Below are 25,732 nucleotides of genomic sequence, written 5' to 3'. Positions count from 1 at the left end.
ACAGTAACTGCCAGTCTGTCCTTATCATGTACTCCCCAGAGGAATGTGCTCTGCTCTCTCTCTCTCCATCTAAAGCACGATCACCCTCTGCTCCACCGCCAAAAACCCACCATCTGATTAGACCTGCGTGTGAGAGAGAGAGAGAGAGAGAGCGAGAGAGATATGTATGTGTGTGTGTCTGTCTGTGTGTGCGTGCATCAGAAAGTCCTTGGTGTGTGGGAGTGAGGGAGTGTTTGTGTGTGTGTGTGGTATGTGTGTCAAAAACTCCTTGTGTGTGTGTGTGTGTGTGTGTGTGTGTGTGTGTGTGTGTGTGTGTGTGCGCGTCTCATATGTATGTACTGTACATTAAGTTCCTGGTTCATACATATTTCTGTGTCTGGATGTGTGCGAGTGTCTCTACATGTCTGCACAGTATCTTTCTCTCCAGCATCAGTGTCCTAATGCACCCCCCACCCCCACCACCTCCAACTCCACATCCACCACTACATCCACCACCTCCACCTCCCCCGCACCTCCACCTCCCCCGCACCTCCACAGTTTCCTTAGAGGAGGAACACATCAGAGTAAGGGAGCAAGCAGTATTGGAAAAAAAGGAAGGATGGAGGGAGAGAATGAACATGGAGAACAAATGCCTCCTTCTCCCCAGATTAATTATGAATCCATAGCAAGGCATACATATTTATCTGAGCTGAATCCAACCCCTCCGGCTGAGCAGGAAGTATTTAATAATGAAAATGTCTGCATAAACATCCACACCTTTTTCACCACTATACGTCAGCTGGGAGGAATCTAAATGTAAACAAGCCACCAATTAACCACATCATCCACCAACCATCCAACCATCCAACCAACTAACTAACCAACCAACCAACCAACCAACCAACCAACCATCCATCCAACCATCTGATCCAACCAACCAACCATCTGATCCAACCAACCAACCATCTGATCTAACCAACCAAGCAACCATCCAACCATCTGATCCAACCAACCATCAAATCATCTGATCCAACCAACAACAAAAAAACATCCAACCAACAAACCAACCAATCAACCATCTGATCCATCCAACCATCTGATCCAGCCAACTAACCATCTACCAACCATTCAATCATCTCATCCAACCAAACGCCAAACCATCCAACCAAACAAGTAACCATCCAACCAACCAATGATCAAACAATCTGATCCAACCAACCAGCCATCTGATCCAACCAACCAACTAACCAGCCAACCATCTGATCCAACCAACTAACCAACCAACCATCTGATCCAACTAGGGATGCTCGATATTGGCTTTTTTACCGATACCGATATTCCGATATTGTCCAACTCTTAATTTCCGATACCGATATCAACCGATATCAACCGATACCGATATATGCAGGGTTTCCCACCCCAAAAAACAGAATAATTTCAGGTAACTAATAATTTCACTGGATATATATATAACAACTATTGTTATTGTTTTTTTCTTTTTTTAAACCGATACCGATATTTTCCGATGTCACATTTTACTGCCGATATCGGCCGATAATATCGGTCAGCCGATAATATCGGACATCCCTAGATCCAACCAACCAACTAACCAACCATGCAATAATCTGATCCAACCAACCAACCAACAAACCATCCAACCATCCATGCAACAAACCAACAATCCATCCAACCATTAACCAACAAACAAACAAACCATACATCCATCCAACCATCCATCCAACCCAACCAACTATCCAATAATCTGATCCAAACAACCACCCAAACAACCATACACCAACCATCCAATCAACCAACCAACCAACCATCTGATCCAATCAACCAAACAACCATCTGATCCAATCAACCAACCAACCATCTGATCCAATCAACCAACCAACCATATGATCCAATCAACCAACCAACCATCTGATCCAATCAACCAACCATCCATCTGATCCAATCAACCAACCATCTGATCCAATCAACCAACCAACCATCTGATCCAATCAACCAACCAACCATCTGATCCAATCAACCAACCAACCATCTGATCCAATCAACCAACCAACCATCTGATCCAATCAACCAACCAACCATCTGATCCAATCAACCAACCATCCAACCATCTGATCCAGCCAACCAACCAACTGATCCATCCAACCAACCATCTGATCCAATCAACCAACCAACCACCTGATCCATCCAACCAACCATCCGACCATCTGATCCAATCAACCAACCAACCACCTGATCCATCCAACCAACCATCCAACCATCTGATCCAATCAACCAACCAACCACCTGATCCATCCAACCAACCATCCAACCATCTGATCCAATCAACCAACCAACCACCTGATCCATCCAACCAACCATCCAACCATCTGATCCAATCAACCAACCAACCACCTGATCCATCCAACCAACCATCTGATCCAATCAACCAACCAACCACCTGATCCATCCAACCAACCATCCAACCATCTGATCCAATCAACCAACCAACCACCTGATCCATCCAACCAACCATCCAACCACCTGATCCATCCAACCAACCATCCAACCATCTAATCCGACAAACGATGGTTGGTTAGTGAGTGGTTGGTAGGATGGATCAGGTGGTTGGTTGGTTGATTGGATCAGATGGTTGGTTGGTTGATTGGATCAGATGGTTGGTTGATTGGATCAGATGGTTGGTTGGTTGATTGGATCAGATGGTTGGATGGCTGGTTTGATCAGATAGTTGGTGGGTTGGATCAGATGGTTGGATGGTTTGTTGGTTGGTTGGTTGATTGATTAGATGGTTGATTGGATCAGATGGTTGGTTAGCTGGATCAGGTGGTTGGACGGTTGGTTGCTTGGTTGGTTGGATCAGATGGTTGGATGGTTTGTTGGTTGGATGGTTGATTGATCAGATGGTTGGTTAGCTGGATCAGGTGGTTGGACGGTTAGTTGCTTGGTTGGTTGGATGGTTTGTTGGTTGGATGGTTGATTGATCAGATGGTTGGTTAGCTGTATCAGATGGTTGGATGGTTGGTTGGTTGGATCAGATGGTTGGTTGGATGGTTGATTGGTTGGTTGTTCAGATGGTTGGTTGGATATAAAAAAAAAATACATTAAATCTGTAGATCTTTGTAGGTAAGTATTACCTCTGCCGAGGCCTAACAATATTCCCACCTTGCCATTACTTTCACATGCAACATTTTACTGGATAGATGACAGAAGCATGAGTTGCCAATATTCAACTCTCAACGGACCCAGGCTATAAACCTATATGATGGCACCAGGGGAAAGGTCAAGGGGTGAAGAAAATGTTGTACTGCAACGGGAGAGAATGGTGACTCGTATGACAAACGAGTCAGGAGATATGCTCATCTGGAAATGGAAAGTGTGGCCTGATGGGAACACCAGGGGAAAGGTCATGGAGTCACCAAAATGACTAGCTCTCCTCGTCCTCGCTTGGGGTCATAAATGTGCACAGCAAATTCCATGGCAATCCGGCAATTACTTTTCAAGATATCTCATTCATGGGACTTACTTACAGACAAGACATATTACTGTACATAACCTCAACCCTGGCTTCACCTTGACCGAGGTACTACGTTTCAATATTCTGTTGTTGAAAATAATTGCCCCATTCTTTTCTATTTAAAAGTCCCCAATCCTGATATCCATTATATTGTAAACATGTTGATGTTACTTGCAAATCACCCCCTCGCCCCCCCCCCCCTCAGAAAAATAAGACACATGAAAGGAAAATCCCACTTCAATGTACTGAGAGAGAGTGAAAGAGAGAGTGTGTGAGAGAGAGGCCAGTTTTATTACATTATAAATCAGGATTGGGAGTTGAGTGAGCTAAATATATAGTGAGAATTGAATTATGGCCAGGTTTTTAGCCTGCCATCTAAATCCTTTAACCCAGAATGGCCGCTGCCATAGTCAGTCAAACACATATGGCACTCCAACCATTTACTGTGGCATGATACACCACCTCACAGATGTTATATGATTGTATAATGTACTGTAATCATATTCACAATCTTAGTGCATCGAGATAACATCAACATTAACACAATAATTCACCATATCATGAACAATAGTACTGATTATCAAATCAACACAATATGTTCCAACTATAGTTATACGGAACAAGCTTGAATCACACCAACACCGTCTGAAACGTGTAAAGGCGCCCAGTGCATTATGTCAGACTACAGTATTGTGGCAATAGTTAGTTTCTTCTAACTGAATGGGTGATTGCACACTGCCACCTAGTGGTCAAGGGATGGTAGCAACACAATGTGGCAAAGGGTCTACTTGCTAATGAGACATGCATCTGTATGAGAGAGTATGAATCTCATTTAGTTTCAGGGTACTGGTATGGATTTTTGCAATACGGTCATCCACAATATATACTTATCGTTAAACAAATATATATATATATATATATACATATATTTATATACACTATTTTCTTATTATATTCGTAATCCAAAAAATCTTGTATGATTCTTTGGCCACATTGCCCAGCCCTAACTCTTCCTTAACCGAGCAGAAGCCAAACACAACATCATCAGTTGATAGTTGGCACTTAGTCAAAGGTTAGTCAAGAGTTGGGTGACCTCTGACTCCCTAATTGGCCAAAGCCCGTCAGGACCGCACCACTTTGATTGGCTCTGGTTTTGACCACTTGGCCCCTGCATGAGCTAAGTCCACAGCATCCACTCACAGTGTTGCCAGATGGCAAGCGTTTAGGACCTGGGGCAGCTAGCAGAGGAAAGTACATCACTTCTGCTGCTTCTGCCGCTGCTGGCTGGCTGGCTGACTAACTGACTGACTGGCACCATACGCTGACGATTCCAGGGGAACCGCCATACATAATGGATTGAAAATGGCACGTAGAGAGTGTGTGAGTGTGTGTGTGTGTGTGTGTGTAAGTAAGTGTCAGACGTCGCTCTGTGCCTTATCGCCCATGCCCAGCTGTTAAGACACCCACTCCTCCAGAGCCGCTAGAGGAGACGCACTGACGAGCTTGTTTCAATTTAATTAACCAGTCATACTGAATATGTTCTATATATATATATACACACACAGGTCTGTCATACTGATGTTTTATTTATATATATATATTAGGGCTGTCAAAATTAATGCTTTAACTTGAGATTAATTTAAATTATTTAAAGCATTAAAATAAATTAATCTAGCTTAATCTATGGAGTGAAAAATCTTCAATGTTCTGAACTTTCAGCAGTATATTTGCTTGTTCGGATATAAGAAAGAGGTCTAGCTGAGGTTTTGTTGAACATTTGTATTTCACAGGAGAGAAACTGTATTCAAAGAAAGCTATTAAAATAGTCTAAATATACTTTCTTCGTGTTGATTTTACATTAATTCCATGATTTTACTCAAGTAAATATCTGTTACAAGCTTCGGTTTTAAGTAGAAAAATGCTATTTTTAATCTAGATTAATTACAGAAAATGGTGAGATTAATTAGTAATTTTTTTTTACATCTATTGACAGCACTAATATATATATATATATATATATATATATATATATATATATATATATATATATATATATATATATATATATATACACACACACAAGTCTGTCATACTGATGTTTTATATATATATATATATATATATATATTAGTGCTGTCAAAATTAACGCTTTAACTTTGGAGATACATTTAAATTATATAACGCGTTACAAAAGATTTAACGCAGTTTTGTTTACTTCCTGTCGTGGCGGACCCATAACGTGTGCAGCCAAACTAGATAAAGCAAGGTGAGCGGCTGGGTGGCGTAGCGGAGATTGCACTCGTCACGAATGCAAGAGCCAGTCTCAGCATTGCCTTCGGCTTGGGCCGGCCGTCGTACTGGCTCATTTGGCAGAGTCAGCGGGTGGAAGTCGATGGGTGGGGATTGGACGTTGTGGACAGCGACCCCTACAGGTCGGTTGGGAGACGCCTGCACAGCAGAGACAGGAAGTGGCGAGGGTAGTGTGAGCCTCCCATGCGTTACACCTCGTCAATGAGAGTCCGCTCTGGCAGGCGAAAAGATGTGACGGGCTGCCTCCTCGTGTGCCGGAGGGAACACGTGATGCAAGGCTTCTATCCTCTCTACAACTGACCAGTGGGGGTCATAGTCGAGCAACGTTCAAGACAGGAGAGGGGAGAATTGGATACACGAAATTGGGATGGGAGAAAAATAGAAAATAAGGAGAAAAAGTGAGAAAAAAAAATGTATTGCCAGGCGGCTCGTTGGAGAAATGTAAAGTAATTGGCGCACTTTGCAAAGCCGTATTCAACTACAAAAACACGATGCCGGTGCAGATAATGCATTTGCGTGAGGTGCACTTGATTTCCATCACAGGCCAGTTGAATTGCTCCTCGCGGGCCAGCATAAGGATACTAGTAAAACAATTTTTAAATATTAAATAGCAAATAGAAGTAGTACGTCTTTGGCGTATCATCTCAAAACAAAACACCTCCATGGGGCCTCGCCAATCTACACTGCTGGAGTGTGGTGCTCATGGGCGGATAACTAAACCTGTAAGTGGACTCTGCAGTAATTGTGTGTGTGTGTGTGTGTGTGTGTGTGTGTGTGTGTGTGTGTGTGTGTGTGTGTGTGTGTGTGTTCACTCCCTCTCCCCCTGTTCTTTCTGACATGAAGATGGAACACATTTTTGTTGTTAAAGGATAACTCCACTATTTTGGGAAATTAGCTTATTTAACATCTTCCCTGGAGTTAGACAAGAAGATGCATACCTTCTTTGTCTCTGTGCGTGCATTTTAGCTTTGGGAATAGATGCTCCGTTAGCATAGCTTAGCTTCATCACTGGAAGTGAGGCAGGACAGTAGCCTTACAGTGCCTTACAGTGTATTGCAAGGTCTGACATTGACCAAACTTGATATGCATGACCTTGGTGGGCTCTAGGTCAACTCCTGAAAAGGGGGTCAATGTCAGACTTTGCAATCAAAAGTTAGGGGGCTAATAACCCTTGCCATCATTTCAGTGCGCCCCTAACTTTTGATTGCAAGGTCTGACATTGACCCCCTTTTCAGGAGTTGACCTAGAGCCCACCAAGGTCATGCATATCAAGTTTGGTCAATGTCAGACCTTGCAATACACTGTAAGGCACTGTAAGGCTACTGTCCTGCCTCACTTCCAGTGATGAAGCTAAGCTATGCTAACGGAGCATCTATTCCCAAAGCTAAAATGCACGCACAGAGACAAAAAAGGTATGCATCTTCTTGTCTAACTCCAGGGAAGATGTTAAATAAGCTAATTTCCCAAAATAGTGGAGTTATCCTTTAATATGATTTATATTACTGGTAGTTCATACAAGAAATTATCGTCCTCTAAACCAGTGTTTCCCAACCGGGGGTACGCGTTTTTTTTTTTTAAAACAAGTTCAGAGGAAAGAGACATTCACATCAGCATTTCATATTAATTCCCACAGTGGCATAAAATAGTGTCTTTTCAGTATATAGATTGTCCGTCAGTATAGTCATATACTGTGTAGCCTGCCTGCTTGCAGTTGTGATTTTTAGAGATGAATCATCGTTTAATAATATAATGTGTGGCAAACAAGGTATGTTTATCTCCGTTATATTAGTGAGAAATAATGCAACCGTGGCCCAAAAAGCTAGTACTCCTGGACATTCCCACATCATATGTATGTTCCTATGACTTTTTGCGGACATAAAGCTTAAAGGGGACTTTGTAAAATGTTGATTTGACAGAGTTTCCTCGGTGACAGAAAAAAATCTTTGTATCAGTTTGTAATGAGTTAATTGATTATTATAATTACGAGAGGTTAAAGGGGACATGTACTGCTATTCCTAGCACTATTTGGGCAACTTTACACAATTCCTGTTAGTCTATTGAAGACATCTGTAAGTTTATTTTCAAAAAAATGCATTGTTTTATATTTCTAATCAAGTACTCAAAACCATAATTTTTCAGCTTCAAGATTTCAGGCTGTTATGGCCTGGCTCCGCCCATAAGCACTTTGAGTGACAATCAGTCCACACAGTCTGCGACTGGTAGACAGAGAGAGAGAGAGAGAGAGAGAGAGAGAGAGAGAGAGAGAGAGAGAGAGAGAGAGAGAGAGAGAGAGAGAGAGAGAAAAAAAAAGACAGGCCGTTATTGACAAGGCCCCCTCTCTCCCTCCCTCCCTCTCTCTTCCTTTCTCTCCCTCTCGGTGATGAGAGTCCACGCGGCAGCTTGTGGGGGGGGGGCCTCCCTTCCTCCCTCTCTATTCCTTTTTTTCTTTCTTTCAATCTCCCGTTTGCGGGTGTGTGGCGCGCGGCAGGTCCCCCCCCCCCCCCCCCCCCAAGTGCTCTCTATCTCTCTCTCTCTCTCTCTCCCCATGCAGAGTATGAGGAAGTAGTTTCCACTCGCTGTGTACAGTCAGTCTAGGTAGAATGTGGGCGGGCATTAGCTACAACCACAGAGCCAATCACATCACTGTCTGCTACCCAGAGCCTGAATGACGTGACTCAGGCCTTCAAATCAGGATGGCCTGATTTACTGGAGGAGGAAAGGGGCTGAGCTCAGGGCCGGATTACCGACCGGGCCGACCGGGTCGCGGCCCGTGGGCCTCGAGTGATGAGGGGCCTCAAAAAAAATTTAAATAAAAAAAAAAAAAAATTATTTTTTATTTTTTATTTTTTTGGAGGCCCCTCGTCACTAGAGGCCCCAAATTATTTTAATTTGTTTTAACTTTAATTTTAAATTTTTTGAGGCCACTCGTCACTAGAGGCCTCGTCACTAGAGGCCCCAAATTATTATTATTATTTTTTTTACTTTTATTTTATTTTCTTTTGGAGGCCCCTCGTCACTAGAGCCCCCAAATATTTGTTTATTTTTTTTTAACTTTTATTTTAAACATTTTTGGAGGCCCCTCGTCACCCCACATTTTATTTTTTATTTTTTCTTATTTTGGAGATCGATGTCATACTGTGACACTGAATGATTGGCACTGACTGACTCTCTCTGATTGGCCACTGACATGTTTGACCAATCGCGTGACGAGCTGTGTCTTTGCCCATTTCCTCGTCAAACAGCCTGCAAACTACCTGGCGTTCTATCGTCACGCTCTAAGACAAACTCTAACTTAACCAACTTCGAAAGAGTGCCTAAGCTTAACCAGTGTAGAAACAGGCATCGGCCAATCAGAGAGCGTCTTGCCAGAAATGCGGCTAGGTTTAGAAATAACGCGACTAGGGGCCTCCACACTACACACTAGTACTAGTACTAAATACCTATATGTCCCTATGCCATAAATGTCATGTATGTTGTGTATGTCATAAATGTCTATATGAATTGAAAATGGGGGACCCTGATGTAAACAAGACAAACGTCTTTCTCAGGTCTGCATCCCCTTAACAATTGTGTGTATTGAGCCGTACTGTATTGTACCCATTCTGCAATCTGTTAAATAAAGTTTTCATTCATTCATTCATTCATTCAGTAAAAAAAATAAAAGAGATACGAAAATTAGAAATATAGGCCTCTCTCTTATACATGCCTCCTCCTAATACAAGCCTGGTATCCACTACAGTTGAAACAAATACAAGCCGGGGTTACTATTAGAGGAATTACGGTATTCTATATATTTTTTAAAGTGACATATAAAAACTAGTGATGCACGATATATCGGCCGCCGATATAATATCGGCCGATATGGCCGTTTTTTTACACATCGGTATCGGTCCGATATCAAGATAGGGCCGATATTTATAAAAAAAAAAAAAAAAAAAAAAAATCTTTTTACATGTTTTGGCCTTAAATAGTTTCAAAATATCAGTCATTTCTGAAAATAAGTTACAAAAGTAAAAAAAATTATGCGTTTTGGAAAATAGCTCTTTATTTGATTATCATAAAAAAGTGTTTTCTATACAGAGATATCGACATCGGTAAATATCGGTATCGGCCAGAACAGCAATATTAATATCGGTTATCGGTATCGGCCACAATTTTCACATCGGTGCATCACTAATAAAAACGCCACTGTGCGTGCGTGCACGTGTGTGTGGGGGGGCCTCCACAAGAATCTGGCCCAGGGGCCTCTGAAGTCTTAATCTGGCCTTGGCTGAGCTGAATCAGAGCAATCCGCCAATATGGTATTTAGACACTAAAACACATTGATACGAACTCCTATTACTATAATACAATGCTAGAGACTGAAAAATGACATTTATAGTACATGTCCCCTTTAACGGAATATTATCCCATACATTCTGCCAATTTATGCAGGCGTTGTAATCCTTTAAATCTATGTTCCAGACAGTGGTATTACCTGTAGTTCTGTTTAGTTTTCCTTGTATTTTATTATATAACCCAGAAACAAAACCATTTTTAACATGTTATGCCACTCACTATAATCATTAAAGGATGAACTGGTAAAGGCTGATTCCATGGGACACCGTGCATTGCAGTGCGCAACTGTAAATAAAAAAAGAAGGATGTACTAGGGACATTATAGATTTGTTTGAGCTCTTGAAAGGATCTGAGACCGTATTCACTGTATATGTCAGATAGTTTGTGAATACCTTGTCTTTGCCAATTGGGAAATGTAGCTGGTTTCCCTCCCAACAGTAAGAAGTTGTTATCAAAAATAGGGGTATCTAGGTGCCATTTTGTGTCCCACTGTCCCATTTCGGCAATATATTTCGTAAATTGAATGTGCTATAATTGGGCCGAATTTAGTACGACAAAAGCTTTGGGATAGACCAGAAAAGAGGATATATTTGAGTGTATAATGGAGATACAATGTGCTTCTCCATATATTCACCCATGGTATGTCAGAATCATTATTGAACCATCTTAGCAACGGCCTGAGCATAAAAGAGAAATAGTACTGTTCGAAATTATTAACCGATAGCCCTCCTGCTTTCCTACTGTAAAAAATTAAATAAAAAATTAATGTATAGGAAAACTGTACCCAAATAAAGAATAATGCATGCCAAAATTGTGGGAATTCAAATTAAGTAATAATTTGATGGATATAATATTATCATTGGCTATACTTGTTCTATCGCACAACGTTCAGCTTCCCACCGGACTGGCAGGTGTTACACCGAGCATCATCATTGTAGTGTAGCTAGTTAGCAAAATATCAAGCCTCTTTCAAAATGTCTGTTAACATTATGGATCAATGGCTGAGTTGAGCTGGTTCATCCAGCAACAACAGCACAGGTGAAGAATCGTCAGTTTGGTGAACATTATGTGCTCTCTGGATTTACTGTCACAACTACAGAGCAACCACAGCCAATGTGTTTCCTCTGTGGCGACATGCTTTCGAATAATAGCATGAAACCATCCCATTTACATATTTTTATATTCAGATCTAATTCTATTGCCTATATTTATGTCTTTCTGCTATTACCCTGCCCATACCTATACCTCCCCTCCCCCATGCTGCTATGACACCCACATTTACCCAAGGGGATCTATAAAGGAATATTTCATCTGATTGTATCATATCGTATCGCATCGTATCTCATCTCATCTTATGTTATCTTAGTTTTGAGTCTTCAGTGCCTTGTTAACTTAATGTTACAATGGGAATGAGGTGATGATGTCAGACCTCCGAACTAAAACTTTACTTCAATAAACTGCCAACCTGTGTGACCATGTGACTTTATCCAGGTCATCCACACACACACACACACACACAGACACACACACACACACGGTCTGCCACAATATATAGACTATTAATTATATCCTGGGGATCACTACGATTGATTGCGTAGTAGGGGGTACTTTAGGTTGGCTTGAAATACTTTGGGGGTACAGTACTAAAAAAAGGTTGGGAACCACTGATCTAAACCAATCTGCACGTTAACATAGGCCTGGGTTGTTTTTATTTCTGTTAGCGCCGCGGATATAAGAAAGAGGTCTTTAAAGCAGAGTCAATGTTGATGGTTTTGTTGTTTGTTGAGAGTGAGGAGCAGGGTTGAGAGGTGAGAGAGAGAGAGATAGAGAGGGGAGAGCCGTCATATATTAAATATGGATCAGTGTGTAATATGGTTGTCTTGAACATTTGTATTTCACAGGAGAGAAGCTGTATTCAAAGAAAGCTATTAAAATAGTCTTTGAATCTAAATATACTTTCTTTGTGTTGATTCTACATTAATTCCATGATTTTACTCAAGTAAATATCTGTTAGAAGTTTCGGTCTTAAGTAGAAAAATGTAATTGAAAAATGCGATTTTTAACACTATGATCGCCGGGGAGGAATTAAGACGTCATTCCTAGCCATGCTCATTCTGCCGAAGACGCCGTAACTCGTCTTTGATGTCAATATTTCAAAAATCTGTCATCGAAATCATATTTCCTTTCCGGAGCCCTGAGATGTACTGGTGAGCTCCACTCAACTGTCTAACGGTTGTTTGTTTTCTTGCTGTGGAGTCTCTCTCCACACCAGGCAGAAATGTCTTTATTTCCAACGTTCCGCCGTTCATCAGTGATTAACTATTGATAAGTCAACTATCACGACATGGGAGGATAATTTCCCCTATAAGAAAAATGTCGTCGGGATGTAAATCTCCGCTTTTAAAGCATGTTGTCTCACACAGGCGACAGGTTTTAATGGTTCTAAACGACAGCGGAGAAGAGCTTGAGTTGGTTTTTAAAATAAAAGTTGATGAGTTTGATTACGTGGTTTTTGTTAGTTCTGGCAATTCGGGGAGGTGTTTCAAGTGCGGGGAGGACGGACATTTTTCCCGAGAATGTGCGGGGAGAGGGGCAAGGCGACCTCCGCCAACCCCAGGTGGAGCGCAGCCCCAGGAGGAGCGCAGCGCTGGGCTCAGCGCAGCTGTGGAGGTAGGAGGAGTATGGAAGCGCAGAGCTGAGAGCAGTGTAAACAGTATCCCGCTGCAGAATGCCAGGGGTGCAGCTGATAGTGTCCAGTTGCAGGGCCGCGGAGCAGGTGCAGCAGGTACAGAGCAGAGCCTTGGTACAGAGGAGGGAGGAGTGAGGGTAGCTGCCCCCCCCCTCAACTAGTGGCGACTGTGGGGTAACAGGGGGTGGTGCGGGTGGTACAGGTACAGAGGAGGGAGGGGTGGGAGACGCTGTTCCCCCCTCAACCAGTGGTTGTGTAGGTGAGGAGGTGGGAATCAGAGATGCTGCCCCCCCTTCAACAAGTGGCGAGGTAACAGGGGAGAGCAGAGGTTTTTTTCCCCCCCCAAGCCCAACACCGCGTCAGGGTAAAAAAAGGAATAAAAAAAATATGACAAGTGAAGTAATAGGGGAAAAGTTGAATGTGGTGGACAATGTACACAGTCAGACAGTGGATGGCGTGGTGGGAAGTGATGGAGGGGTGGGCTCTCAGGATAAGGAAGGAGTGACAAGTTTGGTCAAAGAGTCAAGAGGGTGTAGAAGACACAGGTTCCTCTCAGTCCAGCATGGACGAGGATGCGGTTGAAAAACAATGGGGTGAGATTGAAAAACAATGGGGGGATGACATCTCAAGTGTTGAGGAAGATGAGTTCCCAAATGCTTCTCAAGTGTCTGATTCACAACGGAAAAAATGTTATGCAGTCAGGCAGATACAGAAGTTCCTGCACACAACAAAAAATTTGAGAAGTGTCAAAATGGAAGATTTTTTTGAAGATTTGGAGATGTTTATTTTTTCAGCAAGGACTCAAATGAGGTCGAAGAACAATGGGGGGTACACTTCCCAGGAAGTTTTTAGACTGAGAAAATTTTTGCAGAAGCTCAGAAAACTGGATAATATAATGTTACCATGATAATGGAGCTTCTGATGTGTGGAGCCCGGCTGGACATTCAGGAAGGGAGTAGACCTGGGCTTGGACAGTGTCTGCAAGCAGTTGGGACAATGACACTGAAGGATGTTGTGAATGTAGCCGGGTCAGAGGAAGTGGCTTCTTTATTGGGGCTGAGGACGGCCTGTCACAACAGGGTCTGTCTGGACGATTGGACTGAAGCGCGGAGCGTCGGGGAACAATACCTGTTGCAGGATTATTTCGGTGGAACGGAAGGTCCTGATGAAGGGGATCTTTTTTTTCATGAGCTGGATATAAAAACTGACACAAATGGACTGACGGGACCCTTTTGGGTTGCTCATATGTTGTTCTTGATGACATATTATGTGTTGAATGGAAGTATGGATACTTTTTTTGTTTGGGTGGAGCTTCGATGTTTTTTTGTTGTGTTGCAGAAGGACAGGTGTATTTTAGCATTTTTTTTATTGTGAGATCTCATGTGGTTTTAAGTGTGATGGGGACACATGTTGCCCGATATAATGTGTAGTTAGTTGTTTAATTGTATTGACATACACATTGTACATTGTAATGAGAATTATGTAAATAAATGTTTTTCTAAAAGAACACATGTATGATGTAAGATACAATGTGTATGTATGTAACTGTACTGAGACGCACCTTGTAGTGATTTTATGTAAATAAATGTTTTTCTAAAATCTAAAATCTCTCTCTCTCTCTCTCTCTCACACTCTCTCACACTCTCTCTCACACTCTCTCTCACACTCTCTCTCTCTCTCTCTCACACCCTCTCTCTCTCTCTATCTCTCACACACACACACACACACACACACACACACACACACACACACACACACACACACACTTTGAGTCAGAAACAAACATAGTATCAATGAGAGTATCAATAATACACCTGAGTGAAGTCTAGTAAAAAAAAAAATGTAAAAAGAAGTTACAAAACAAATTAAAATAATCTTATTTTTCTTCTAAAAAGTTAATCGTGAGTTAATAAAAATGGTGGCGTTAATAGAATCGTGCGTTACCACGTTAACTTTGACAGCCTTATATATATATATATATACACACACAGGTCTGTCATACTGATGTTTTATATATATACACACAGGTCTGTCATACTGATGTTTTATTTTTAGTATATATATATATGACACACAGGTCTGTCATACTGAAGATGTTTTATATATATATATACAGTATATATATATATATATATATACAGTATATATATATATATATATATATATATATATAAAGCATCTTCAGTATGACAGACCTATGTGTCATATATATATATATATATATATATATATATATATATATATATATATATATATATATATATATATATATATATATATACTAAAAATAAAACATATATATATATATATTGTGGCAGACCGGCTGGCGTGGTAATAGACGGCCGCTGTGTCGGCCAAGGTACTGGGGCATACCCCCATGTTCCGGAGAGACTCCCGCCAGTGCAGAGTGCATCAGCACAGATGAAGCGCACCTGTGCCAGACGCGCCCAAGACAGGTGAGCACAATCATTACTCAATCAAGTAGCATACAAAATGGAGACAGAGATACAGGCGCATTGGAGTAGCTGAGGCGAAAAACATACGGAAGGAGAGGACGTGAGTAAGAGAAGAGAAGAGGAGAAGATTATTGTCTGTGTGACCAATGCGCTGTTTATCTGCTTTTGGAAGGAGGACCCTGCTGTGTGCTGTAACCCCCGATCGTCTGAGAACCTGCATGTGTATCGACCCCTGCTTGTCTGACGTCTCTTCTCCCGGATCAGCCCCCGCCCGTATGAGAACCGCTCTATGTACCGGACCCCGCTAACAGACCAAGACGATTCTCTTGTATTACGGACTGGCTGATGATTATCCTAACCTCTCCTTTTCCCCTAAACAGTCATAAAACTGCTGTTAAACGTGCTTCTACCTTGTGCCGTGTGTGTTTTGTTAATTCCAATCTGGTGACAGCTTGTAACACCCCAGAGTCTGTCACACATCTCTGTCATATTGAAGAGGTTTTATATATATATATATATATATATATATATATATATATATATATATATATATATATACATACACAGATCTGTCATACAATCATACTTTAGAGTTTTTTATATATATATATATACACAGATCTGTCATACTGAAGAGGTTTTATATATATATATATATATACACACACACAGGTCTGTCATACTGTGATACTGAAGATGTTTTATATATATATATATATATATATATATATATATATATATATACACACAGGTCTGTCATACTGAAGAGGTTTTATATATACAGTATATATATACACAGATCTGTCATGCTGTCATAATGAAGAGGTACGTCATACTGAAGATGATATATATATACACACACAGGTCTGTCATACTGTCATACTGAAGAGGTTTAATATATATAGTGTATATATATATATATATACACAGATCTGTCATGCTGTCATACTGAATATGTTTTATATACTGTATATATACACAAGTCTGTCATACTGAAGAGGTTATATATATAAGTTAACGCGGTATTAACGCACAATTCTGTTAACACCATTATTTTAACGCACGATTAACGCTTTAATAAAAAATAAATAATAATAATAATAATAATAAAATAAAAAATTTATTCTAGACTTCCCTCTGGTGTTATTGATACAATGTTTGTTTCTGACTCAAAGTGTGTGTGTGTGTGAGAGAGAGAGAGAGAGAGAGAGAGGGGGGTGAGAGAGATGAGGAAGGGGCAAGAGAGCAAGAGAGCTGGGAGAGTTTGTGTGTGTGAGAGAGAGAGGGGGGGGGGGGTGTGAGTCCTCAGCCCTTGTGTGGGTGAATGTAACAAGTTCCTAACGTTTTCTTTACCCTATTATTTCATGCACACTTTATTCATTGTTTTATTTTATTTTGTGCATCACCGTTTAGAATTTGATGCAAATTTGCAATGCATGAGGGTCATCCTTTTGTGTTAAATGGCTGCATAAAGCAAGCATTTGTTGACTCATGTTGATAAGAGTATTAAAACTTGAAAAATATCCGTTTCACATTCATTTAACCGCCATCCGATGGATGTTAAATAATGAGTGTGTCTCTTAACTCATTGACTGCCAGCTATTAGCCTTATCCTGTAGTAGCTACTGCCACCGCTGTAAACGATGGGAGTCGTTCACCTTGTTTGCAGGGCTATAACTATATAAATATTATAGCTATGGATGCAATACTACGGCCCATTTGACATCGAGTATCTATCGTTCAAGATGTGAAAAAGGGGCGGTCAGGTGGCGTAGCGGAGATTGCATTCGTCACCAACCCCGGAGACGCTGGATTCGCCTGTTCGAATCCAGCTCACAGCTCCGGGGTTGTCACCAGCTTGGCTGGCCGTTCACACTAATACAATTGGCAGTATTAGAGGGTGGGAGAAGCTGGCGGGGTGGGTCCGGGTCGTTGTAAACAGCGACTCCTACAGTTCGGTCGGGGCGCCTGCTAAGCGCGGATAGGATCTAAGGGCGGTAGTGTGATCCTTCCACATGTTACACGCTCTCAGTGAGAGTCCGTGCTGCCAGGTGAAAAGAAGCGGTTGATTGGCTAGACGTGTGTCGGAGGAAGCACGTGATAGCCTCCACTCTCCCAGACCGACTGTGGGGGGTAAGTGCGCAGCGACCAGGAAGGGGATTGGGAATTGGCATAACGACTAACATTGGGATGGGAGAAAATCGGAGGAAAAAGGAGGGGGAAAAAGATTTAAAAAAAAAAGGAATCTTTTTTCCATCCATACATTCCTGTTTTATACCGTGGTGAATATAAGTATGGTTTTAGAGTGGTTTAGGGAAGTCCTGGGAGGCTAGTAATAGGCCACGACGCATATTATACTTAATCCATTGGCATTTCGTCCCTATAATTAAAAATTCAAATGCATATGATCTATATATCATGTTCCATCATGAATCCATGAAAGGGGGGGGGGGGGGGGGGTCATTTCTGATTAATTGATTGTCAATAACGGCATTCGTTAGTACAACAGCATACGCTGATCAGGGCGATGGCTATGAAAACAATGCACAACCAAGCAAAAATTTACGTTAAATTGCTCTTACCTGTGGCCGGTGAGATTCCAAAAAGAATATTCCAATTATTTGATTGCCATCTGCTAGATCGTATGTCCATTTGGGCCACGACATAACCCATCACAGCATAATGAATCGGATGTCCCGAAAACTATCCAATGCGATCGGGTAGAGCCCTCGGTCCAGGCTACTAGAAAACTCTGCCCGGATGAATTTCATCGACACACAGAGAGATACACAGAGTCTCAAGGGAGTGCAACATCGGCTGCATACCACCAGGCGGCGGTATTGGACCTTTGCGATCTCAGACTCATTCCCTATGGTTACACAGCCTTCCTGGATGGATTATGAATGGAAATAGCGAATAAAAGAAATAACGATCAAATAACGAGTATACTCGTTGTTGGTGTCCAACGATTGGCGGCCAATAACGAGTATACTCGTCGTTGGCGGGGAATGAGTTAACGTTAACGATCCAAAATTGCACGTCTTCACCAACAATTTAAGTTCTGTGACATAGCTGTCCATATTTTCACTGGCACCTTGGTCCCTTTTAAAGGGGAACTATCTTATAAATGGCCTTTTCCAGGGGTTTTCTAGCAATGTGGGGTTGTACCAACACTGTCTAGGTCTCAAATTCTATTTTTGGCGCATTCCTCCAGTTCAAATGAGACAAAATCCTCTCCCACTGAACCAAGCCATTCTGATTTGACTCGCTCGCTGACGTGAATAAGCACTGATCTGCCACTGCCCGCCCACAATCAACTGTGATACTTTTATATGAGCAGCGAGTGGAAATAATGCGGAAGCGGTTATTTAGCAGAGACCTTCAGCTGTTCATACACACACACACATCGTGAATCAACCAGAGAACTATATAAAACGGGTGGGAAGGTAATGGGACTGGGAGTAGGGATGGGTACCGAATTCGGTTCTTTTGAGGTACCGAACCGAAACACGTCGGTACTACCGAGTATCGATTCAAGTGAGATAAAAAAAAAAAAAAAAAAAAAAAAAAAAAAAATCTTCTTTTCATGTCAGCGTTCACACGCACAATATATGCTTACCTAGGATTTGACTTGATTCAACAACAAAGCAGTTGGAGCAATGGCAAGCCGAAAACGGTCGAAATTGTAGTTATTTGAAGTTAGGATTATTTTTTTCACGACTGAGGTAGGTAAATAATTTTTTTTTTAGACTAAAGTACCGAAAAAAGGTACTGTTGGGTACCGGTACTGTATCAAATGTGAAATGTACCCATCCCTAACTGGGGGGGGGTCTCTCTCTCTCTCTCTCTCTCTCTCTCTCGCTCTCGCACTCACTGTATCATGTCAACCTGTTGCAAAATATCATAGCGCACGCTCCCACTCGTATTCCGATCCGTGCAATAATATTCACGGGGTATATATTGACATTTGAAACAAGTTACCAATGCATTGTCCCGTGGGATTATGCCCCCCGCGGTGAAATTAATTAGTCCCTTTCTATCTCTCTCTCTCTCTCTCCCAAAAGCTATCTGGCAGTGCAGTGGGTGACTGTCACTCAAAGCGCATTGCGAGTATGGGCGGAGCCCAGCCAAAAACAGCTTGGAATCTTGAAAGGCAGAAACTGCTGTTCTACAGTACTTGATTAGAAATACAAAACAATGAATATTTTTGAAAAAAACCTTACAGATGTGTTCCATAGATTCACAGGAATTGTGTAAAATTGCCCAAATAGTGAAAGAAATAGTAAGATAGTTCCCCTTTAAAGAAACGATAATGTTCCACAGTCTCATTAATGGCGAGGTTCATCAAACCGTTTGATGTCAGCTACTGTAACTTCCAGGTATCACCCATCAGTGTAGCCACTCTCACCAGCCAGATAGCAGAAAAGTCGCACTTTTTTCTTTTCATCGTCATCACTCGCCAACTGATAAATCCACATAGAGCACAAACTCGTCCCTCCATGTCTTCCATGTCCGTGAAAGATTACTTGAGTCCAGGCACGTTTGTGGTGGTCTTAATCCTTCCATGTCGCGGGAAACGTAACTTAATAGCTAGCGCGTATGCAATATGGTAACAATCTCTTCCATTCCATTCATTGTTGCTGCTCACGTTACTTCACCGGCTAGGTTCACTACCGCTGTCACAATGTTTTAGTATGTCCTTATATATACAGATGAAGACAACCGTTTTCATTATTTCTACCCAACTGGGTATGGGATTTATTCAGCGTGTAGCCTAGGTACAGTCTCATAACCTGATGCACCACACATAACCCCCGTGTGGCAACAAGCCAAAACAATAGTTCCTATTAGGGCTGGGCGATATGACGATATTATATAAATATCGGGTACAGTTCATTAACGATACACCTTTTTAACGTATCGTGGATATCGTGATGTTTTGCCCAAGAGGATTGTGTCGCGTCAATCTGGTCCACACGTTCAAACTTTTGAACACCGCCGGCCCCACACACACACTACTGCATCAAAGTTACTACTTATGATTAACAAAGGCATTCGTTTTGTGGCATTAACGTTATATAGTTACACGTTCAATAACATCAGCGTATTTACCCGAACATAGCAACGTCCAAGGACGACATAGATAGCAAGCATTACTCGTTCATATCTCAGCCCGTGCTGAGTTGTTTGTGCCCATTCTGCGGTCTGTTAATAAGGTTTTCAATCAGACAGATGTATGGAAAGGCTTTTATTATAACATTCGTTGCAGTAAATCATTATGCCTCGTTTAGTCATGCTGCGGTGCGCTGGTAATCTAACTCGTCGGCCGCGGGGAGCTGTTGTTGTTGTGCTCTCGTCAAAATCAATGGAGGACCATCTGGAAAGTAAAAAACGAATAGCGCTTGCCGATTGGTGCTAAGAACAGCAGGGCGGGTGCAAGCGGTGTGACGTAATTGGCAGACTCGACTGTCAATCAAAATTATTCTGTTGCCGGCTGAATGATTGAATGAATGAAAACTTTATTAACAGATTGCAGAATGGGTACAATACAGTACAGCTCAATACAACAACAGTGGACTGGAGGATGAAGACCAGAAAAAGACTTTCGGCTTTTTTACATAAGGGTCCTCCATTTTCAATTCATCAAAACATTTAGAGACATACAAATATACAGTAGTTTCATAAAAATGCTAAAATGCTATTGATTGTGTGACGACCCCCACTCTACCTGCAATGGGGAGTCTTCTGACTCAAGTTTCAAGTTTTCAAGTTTCTTTAATATTTGTCATACAGAAGTACAGAATACTTTTATACAAAATGCTTCTTACTGTTACGCTCCAGAGACTGTGCAAGACAAGATAAGTATGAATTAAAATAACATAGTAAAATTAGAAGTAAAAAAACGAGGTCACAGTGTTCAGTTTAGACATATGTACAATGTTCGATGCAGAATAGACGTAGTTACCATACAATATACAATACTGTGCAGTGTACTAATATACAATACTATATAGTGCAAGGCAGAAATGGGACGAGGTGCAATTTAGGTACAATTCACAGTAGGTGTACGAGTTGTAGTGCAAATCCTTTATCAATAAATATAAAGTGTAAAGTGTGTTTGTGTGATCTAAAGTGTGGAGAGTGGGTGCTGCAGTGTGTTGTTTGTTTGAGTGAGTGTGTGCGTGTGGGTGTGTGTGCTGTGTGCATTTGATGGTTGTTGCATAGTGTTTATTGTTCGTTTAGCAGCCTGATGGCCTGGGGATAGAAGCTTCTTCTGAGTCTTTCTGTGCTCGCCTTAAGACTCCGGTATCGCTTGCCTGACCGCAGCAGTTCAAAGAGGCAGTTGTTCGGGTGGCTCGAGTCCTTAATAATTCTCTTAGCCTTCCCCTTGCACCGCTTGTTGTAAATGTTCTGGAGGGTGGGAAGCCCCCCTCCAATTGTGCGTTCGGCTGAACGTGTCACTCTTTGTAGTCTGCTACGGTCTTGTGCAGTGCTATTCCCAAACCAGGAGGTGATGTTGCCGGTCAGGATGCTCTCTATTGTACATGAGTAGAAGTTCCTAAGGATCTTCTGACTGACTTGGAACTTCCTTAGGCGCCTGAGGAAGTAGAGGCGTTGTCGTGCCTTCTTCACAACACTGTCAATGTGTGTGGTCCATGTCAAGTCCTCGGATATGTGGGCTCCGAGGTACTTGAAACTGTTCACTCTCTCAACCGGTGCCCCGTCGATGCTGAGGGGGCTGTAGTCCTTGACCCCCGACCTCCTGAAGTCCACAATCATCTCTTTTGTTTTGCTGACATTCAGGGAGAGGCAGTTCTCCTGACACCACTGTGACAGGTTCTCTACCTCTTCCAGGTAGGCCCTTTCGTCGTTGGCAGAGATCAGGCCCACCACTACTGTGTCATCAGCAAATTTGATGATGGTGTTGTTGTTCCGCTGTGCTACGCAGTCATGTGTGTACAGGGAGTAGAGGAGGGGGCTCAGAACACAGCCCTGGGGGGCCCCTATGTTGAGCGTGATGGATGAGGAGGTGCAGTTGCCGGCTCTTACCACCTGGGGTCTGCCCGTCAGGAAGTCCAAGACCCACTGGCAGAGGTCATAGTTCAAGCCCAGGTCCCTGAGCTTGGCTATGAGTTTGGAGGGGACTATGGTATTGAATGCTGAGCTGTAGTCGATGAACAGCATTCTCACATAGTTCCCCTGCCTCTTGTCCAGGTGTGATGCTGCTGTGTGCAGCACATGGGCTATGGCGTCCTCCGTGGACCTGTTGGGGCGATATGCAAATTGCAGAGGGTCCAGGTTGATGGGGAGGGAGGAACAGATGTAGCCCTTCACTAGCTTCTCAAAGCACTTCATGGCTATGGAGGTGAGGGCTACAGGGCGGTAGTCGTTGAGGCAAGCGGGCGTAGATTTTTTGGGTACAGGGATGATGGTGGACTTCTTCAGACAGGTGGGGATGACAGCCTGTTCCAAGGACAGGTTGAAGATGTCAGTGAATACCGGGGCCAGTTGGTCGGCACAGACTTTTAGGACGCGGCCGGGGATGCCGTCCGGTCCTGCTGCCTTCCTGATATTCACTTTTTTAAAGATCCGTCTCACCTCATGCTCTGTTACCCTGAACACTGAGTCTCCATCAGCAGACCCCCCCCCCCCCCCATTGCCGTGGTTTGTAGGCTGGTGTTGTTATTCACAGCCTCAAACCTCGCATAGAAGGAATTGAGATCATTTGCTAAGGAGATGTCACTGTTCAGTTTGAGGGGGGTGCCTTTGTAGTCTGTCATTGTTCTGAGGCCCTGCCACATGCCTCTAGAGTCAGCCTGTTCAAACTGAAGTTCAACTTTATCCCTGTAACGCCGTTTTGCCTCTATTACTGCTCTCCTGACGTTGTATCTTGCCATCTTGTGTTCTTCCATGTTGCCTGTCACCAGCCCGGTGTTGTATGCTGATGTGCGCACTTTCAGAGCCTCACGGACGGATTTGTCTACCCAGGGCTTTTGATTTGGGTAGATTTTAATTTTGGTGGAGGGGATTGTTTCTTCTACCATAGTACAGACATAGTCAATCACCGTTTCGGTGTATTCGTTAATATTGGCTGTGTTATCACGGAATACACTCCAGTCTGTGCATTCCAGTACAGCTTGGAGTGACTCCTCTGACGTCACGGCCCAACGCTTAACCTCTCGCGAGACCACCGGCGTTCGCTTGAGACTTTGTTTGTACTTTGGCAAAAGAAAGATGGCGGCGTGATCGCTTTTACCAAATGGACTAAGAGCCTGTGACTTGTACCCATTCTTAAATTGCGAGTATACATGGTCTAATATGTTCTCGCCTCTGGTGGGACAGGTCACATGCTGATAGAAATTCGGCAACACCTTTTTAAGGCGCGCGCTGTTGAAATCGCCCAGAACCAAAATGGCAGCGTCAACATTAGCTGTCTGGAGTTTGTTTACCTCGTCGTGAAGTTTTGAAAGTGCGACCCCAGTGTTCACGTGTGGTGGAATGTACACTCCGATGAGGATGATGGACGTTAACTCTCTTGGGAGGAAGAAGGGTCGACATTTTATCGTGATAAACTCCAGGTCTGGGGAGCAGTGGTTAGACAGTTCCTTTGTGTTGCCTAGATCGCACCACTCCTTGTTTATCATGAAGGCAATGCCGCCTCCTTTCTTCTTTAGTGACTCTTCTGCCGTCCGGTCCTTGCGGAGAACGAAGAAGTGGTCTGCCGGTTCTATTGCGTGATTCGGGACATCTGGACTCAGCCAAGTTTCTGTGAAACAGAGGACGTTACAATCCCGAATGTCCCTCTGGAATTGGATCCGTGCTCTGATGTCGTCCAGTTTGTTTCCTATCGATTGCACATTGGCCACCATGTACCATGTCTTTCTCTAGTATCAACCCTTCCGTCTTACCATGTCTTTCTCTAGTATCAACCATGTCGTACCATGTCTTTCTCTAGTATCAACCATGTCTTACCATGTCTTTATCTAGTATCAAATATTCCGTCTTACCATGTCTTTCTCTAGTATCAACCATGTCTTACCATGTCTTTATCTAGTATCAAATCTTCTGTCTTACCATGTCTTTCTCTAGTATCAACCATGTCTTACCATGTCTTTCTATAGTATCAACCCTTCTGTCTTACCATGTCTTTCTATAGTATCAACCCTTCTGTCTTACCATGTCTTTCTCTAGTATCAACCATGTCTTACCATGTCTTTCTATAGTATCAACCCTTCTGTCTTACCATGTCTTTCTATAGTATCAACCCTTCTGTCTTACCATGTCTTTCTCTAGTATCAAATCTTCTGTCTTACCATGTCTTTCTCTAGTATCAACCATGTCTTACCATGTCTTTGAAGGCGTTCTCGATGGCGCCCATCACCAGGCTCTCTGGCTGGACCTTCTTCTCTGTGAAGAAGCGCGTAGGCGGGGGGCTGGGGGAGCCCGGCGTGCCCGCTGACCCCCTGAGGGACGCGGCCCTGGTGAGGGCTTTCTGGGAGGTGGGGGTGAGGTGGTGGTTGATGGGCTCCTCCCCCAGGCAGGTGGGGGGCAACAGGGCGGGGGTGCGGAGGATCTCCACCACCTCCTGGAGGTGCAGGGCGATGTGGTGCTGGAGCAGCCGGGAGGCCACGACTGCCACGCCCGAGCCTGCGTGGCCATCGAACAGCGCCCAGTAGTGGAAGGTGAGGCCCTCTGCACTCTCCTGGATACACACAGAGAGAGACACACACACACATTATGTTACCATCTAGATCAGGTAGGGCTGGCATATATGAAAGAAATCAATACCATAAATTCCATACATTTTATTTGATTAAATCAATATCACAATATCTGCATTTTATTTATAATAAAACAATATCTGAAATGAGTCTCTGTAGCACTCAAGTTCAACACTGTTTGACAAACAATGTTACTTAGCTGCCCCCCTGTACCCTTCCTGCTGACTTGTTGTACAGAACTTCGCTTTGGATGAAAGCGTCAGCTAAATGACTAAATATAAATGTAATGTAAAACACAAGATACTTGTGCCCTAATGATAAGGATAAGAGCTCAAAGAAGAAATGCAATCCCATTGCCAAAATAAAGTCTAACATGCGTATAAATACTATGGAATTACACACTACAAATGTATTGCGTGGCCCATAATCGTATCAAATTTAAATTACCTCCTTATCTCATATCCTTATCTCACATCACAACTAGTTTGGAACTCTAGACCCTATAATAATAATAATAATAATAATAATAATAATAATAATAATATATAAATGATTATATATTATATAAATATAATAACACACTCATATGATTGGCTTACATTGGAGGTTCCCTATATACAGACCAAACTTGGAAAATCAGCCTTTATTTCAGATCTCATTTGGTGATGACATTTGAGTTAGTATGTTAGCTCGTCATCATTGATTGAAC

The 25,732-nt window shown here is 42.5% G+C and overlaps 1 protein-coding gene across 1 annotated transcript in view; it reads right to left on the bottom strand.

Annotated features, from left to right (window-relative positions):
* The window catches only part of ppm1h (protein phosphatase, Mg2+/Mn2+ dependent, 1H), a 146,603-nt gene that overhangs the window by 67,400 nt on the left and 53,471 nt on the right, over window positions 1-25,732 (bottom strand). The window contains exon 3 of the mRNA XM_084335326.1: window positions 24,648-25,004. Within this exon, the coding sequence (XP_084191452.1) occupies window positions 24,648-25,004 (357 nt within the window). The remainder of the gene's footprint in view (window positions 1-24,647; window positions 25,005-25,732) is intronic.

Source organism: Notolepis coatsorum (assembly GCF_963971535.1).
Source record: "Notolepis coatsorum genome assembly, chromosome: 18".
NCBI lineage: Eukaryota > Metazoa > Chordata > Actinopteri > Aulopiformes > Paralepididae > Notolepis > Notolepis coatsorum.
The sequence above is the reverse complement of the archived record's forward strand: the minus strand, read 5'-3'. Positions and strand labels throughout refer to the sequence as shown.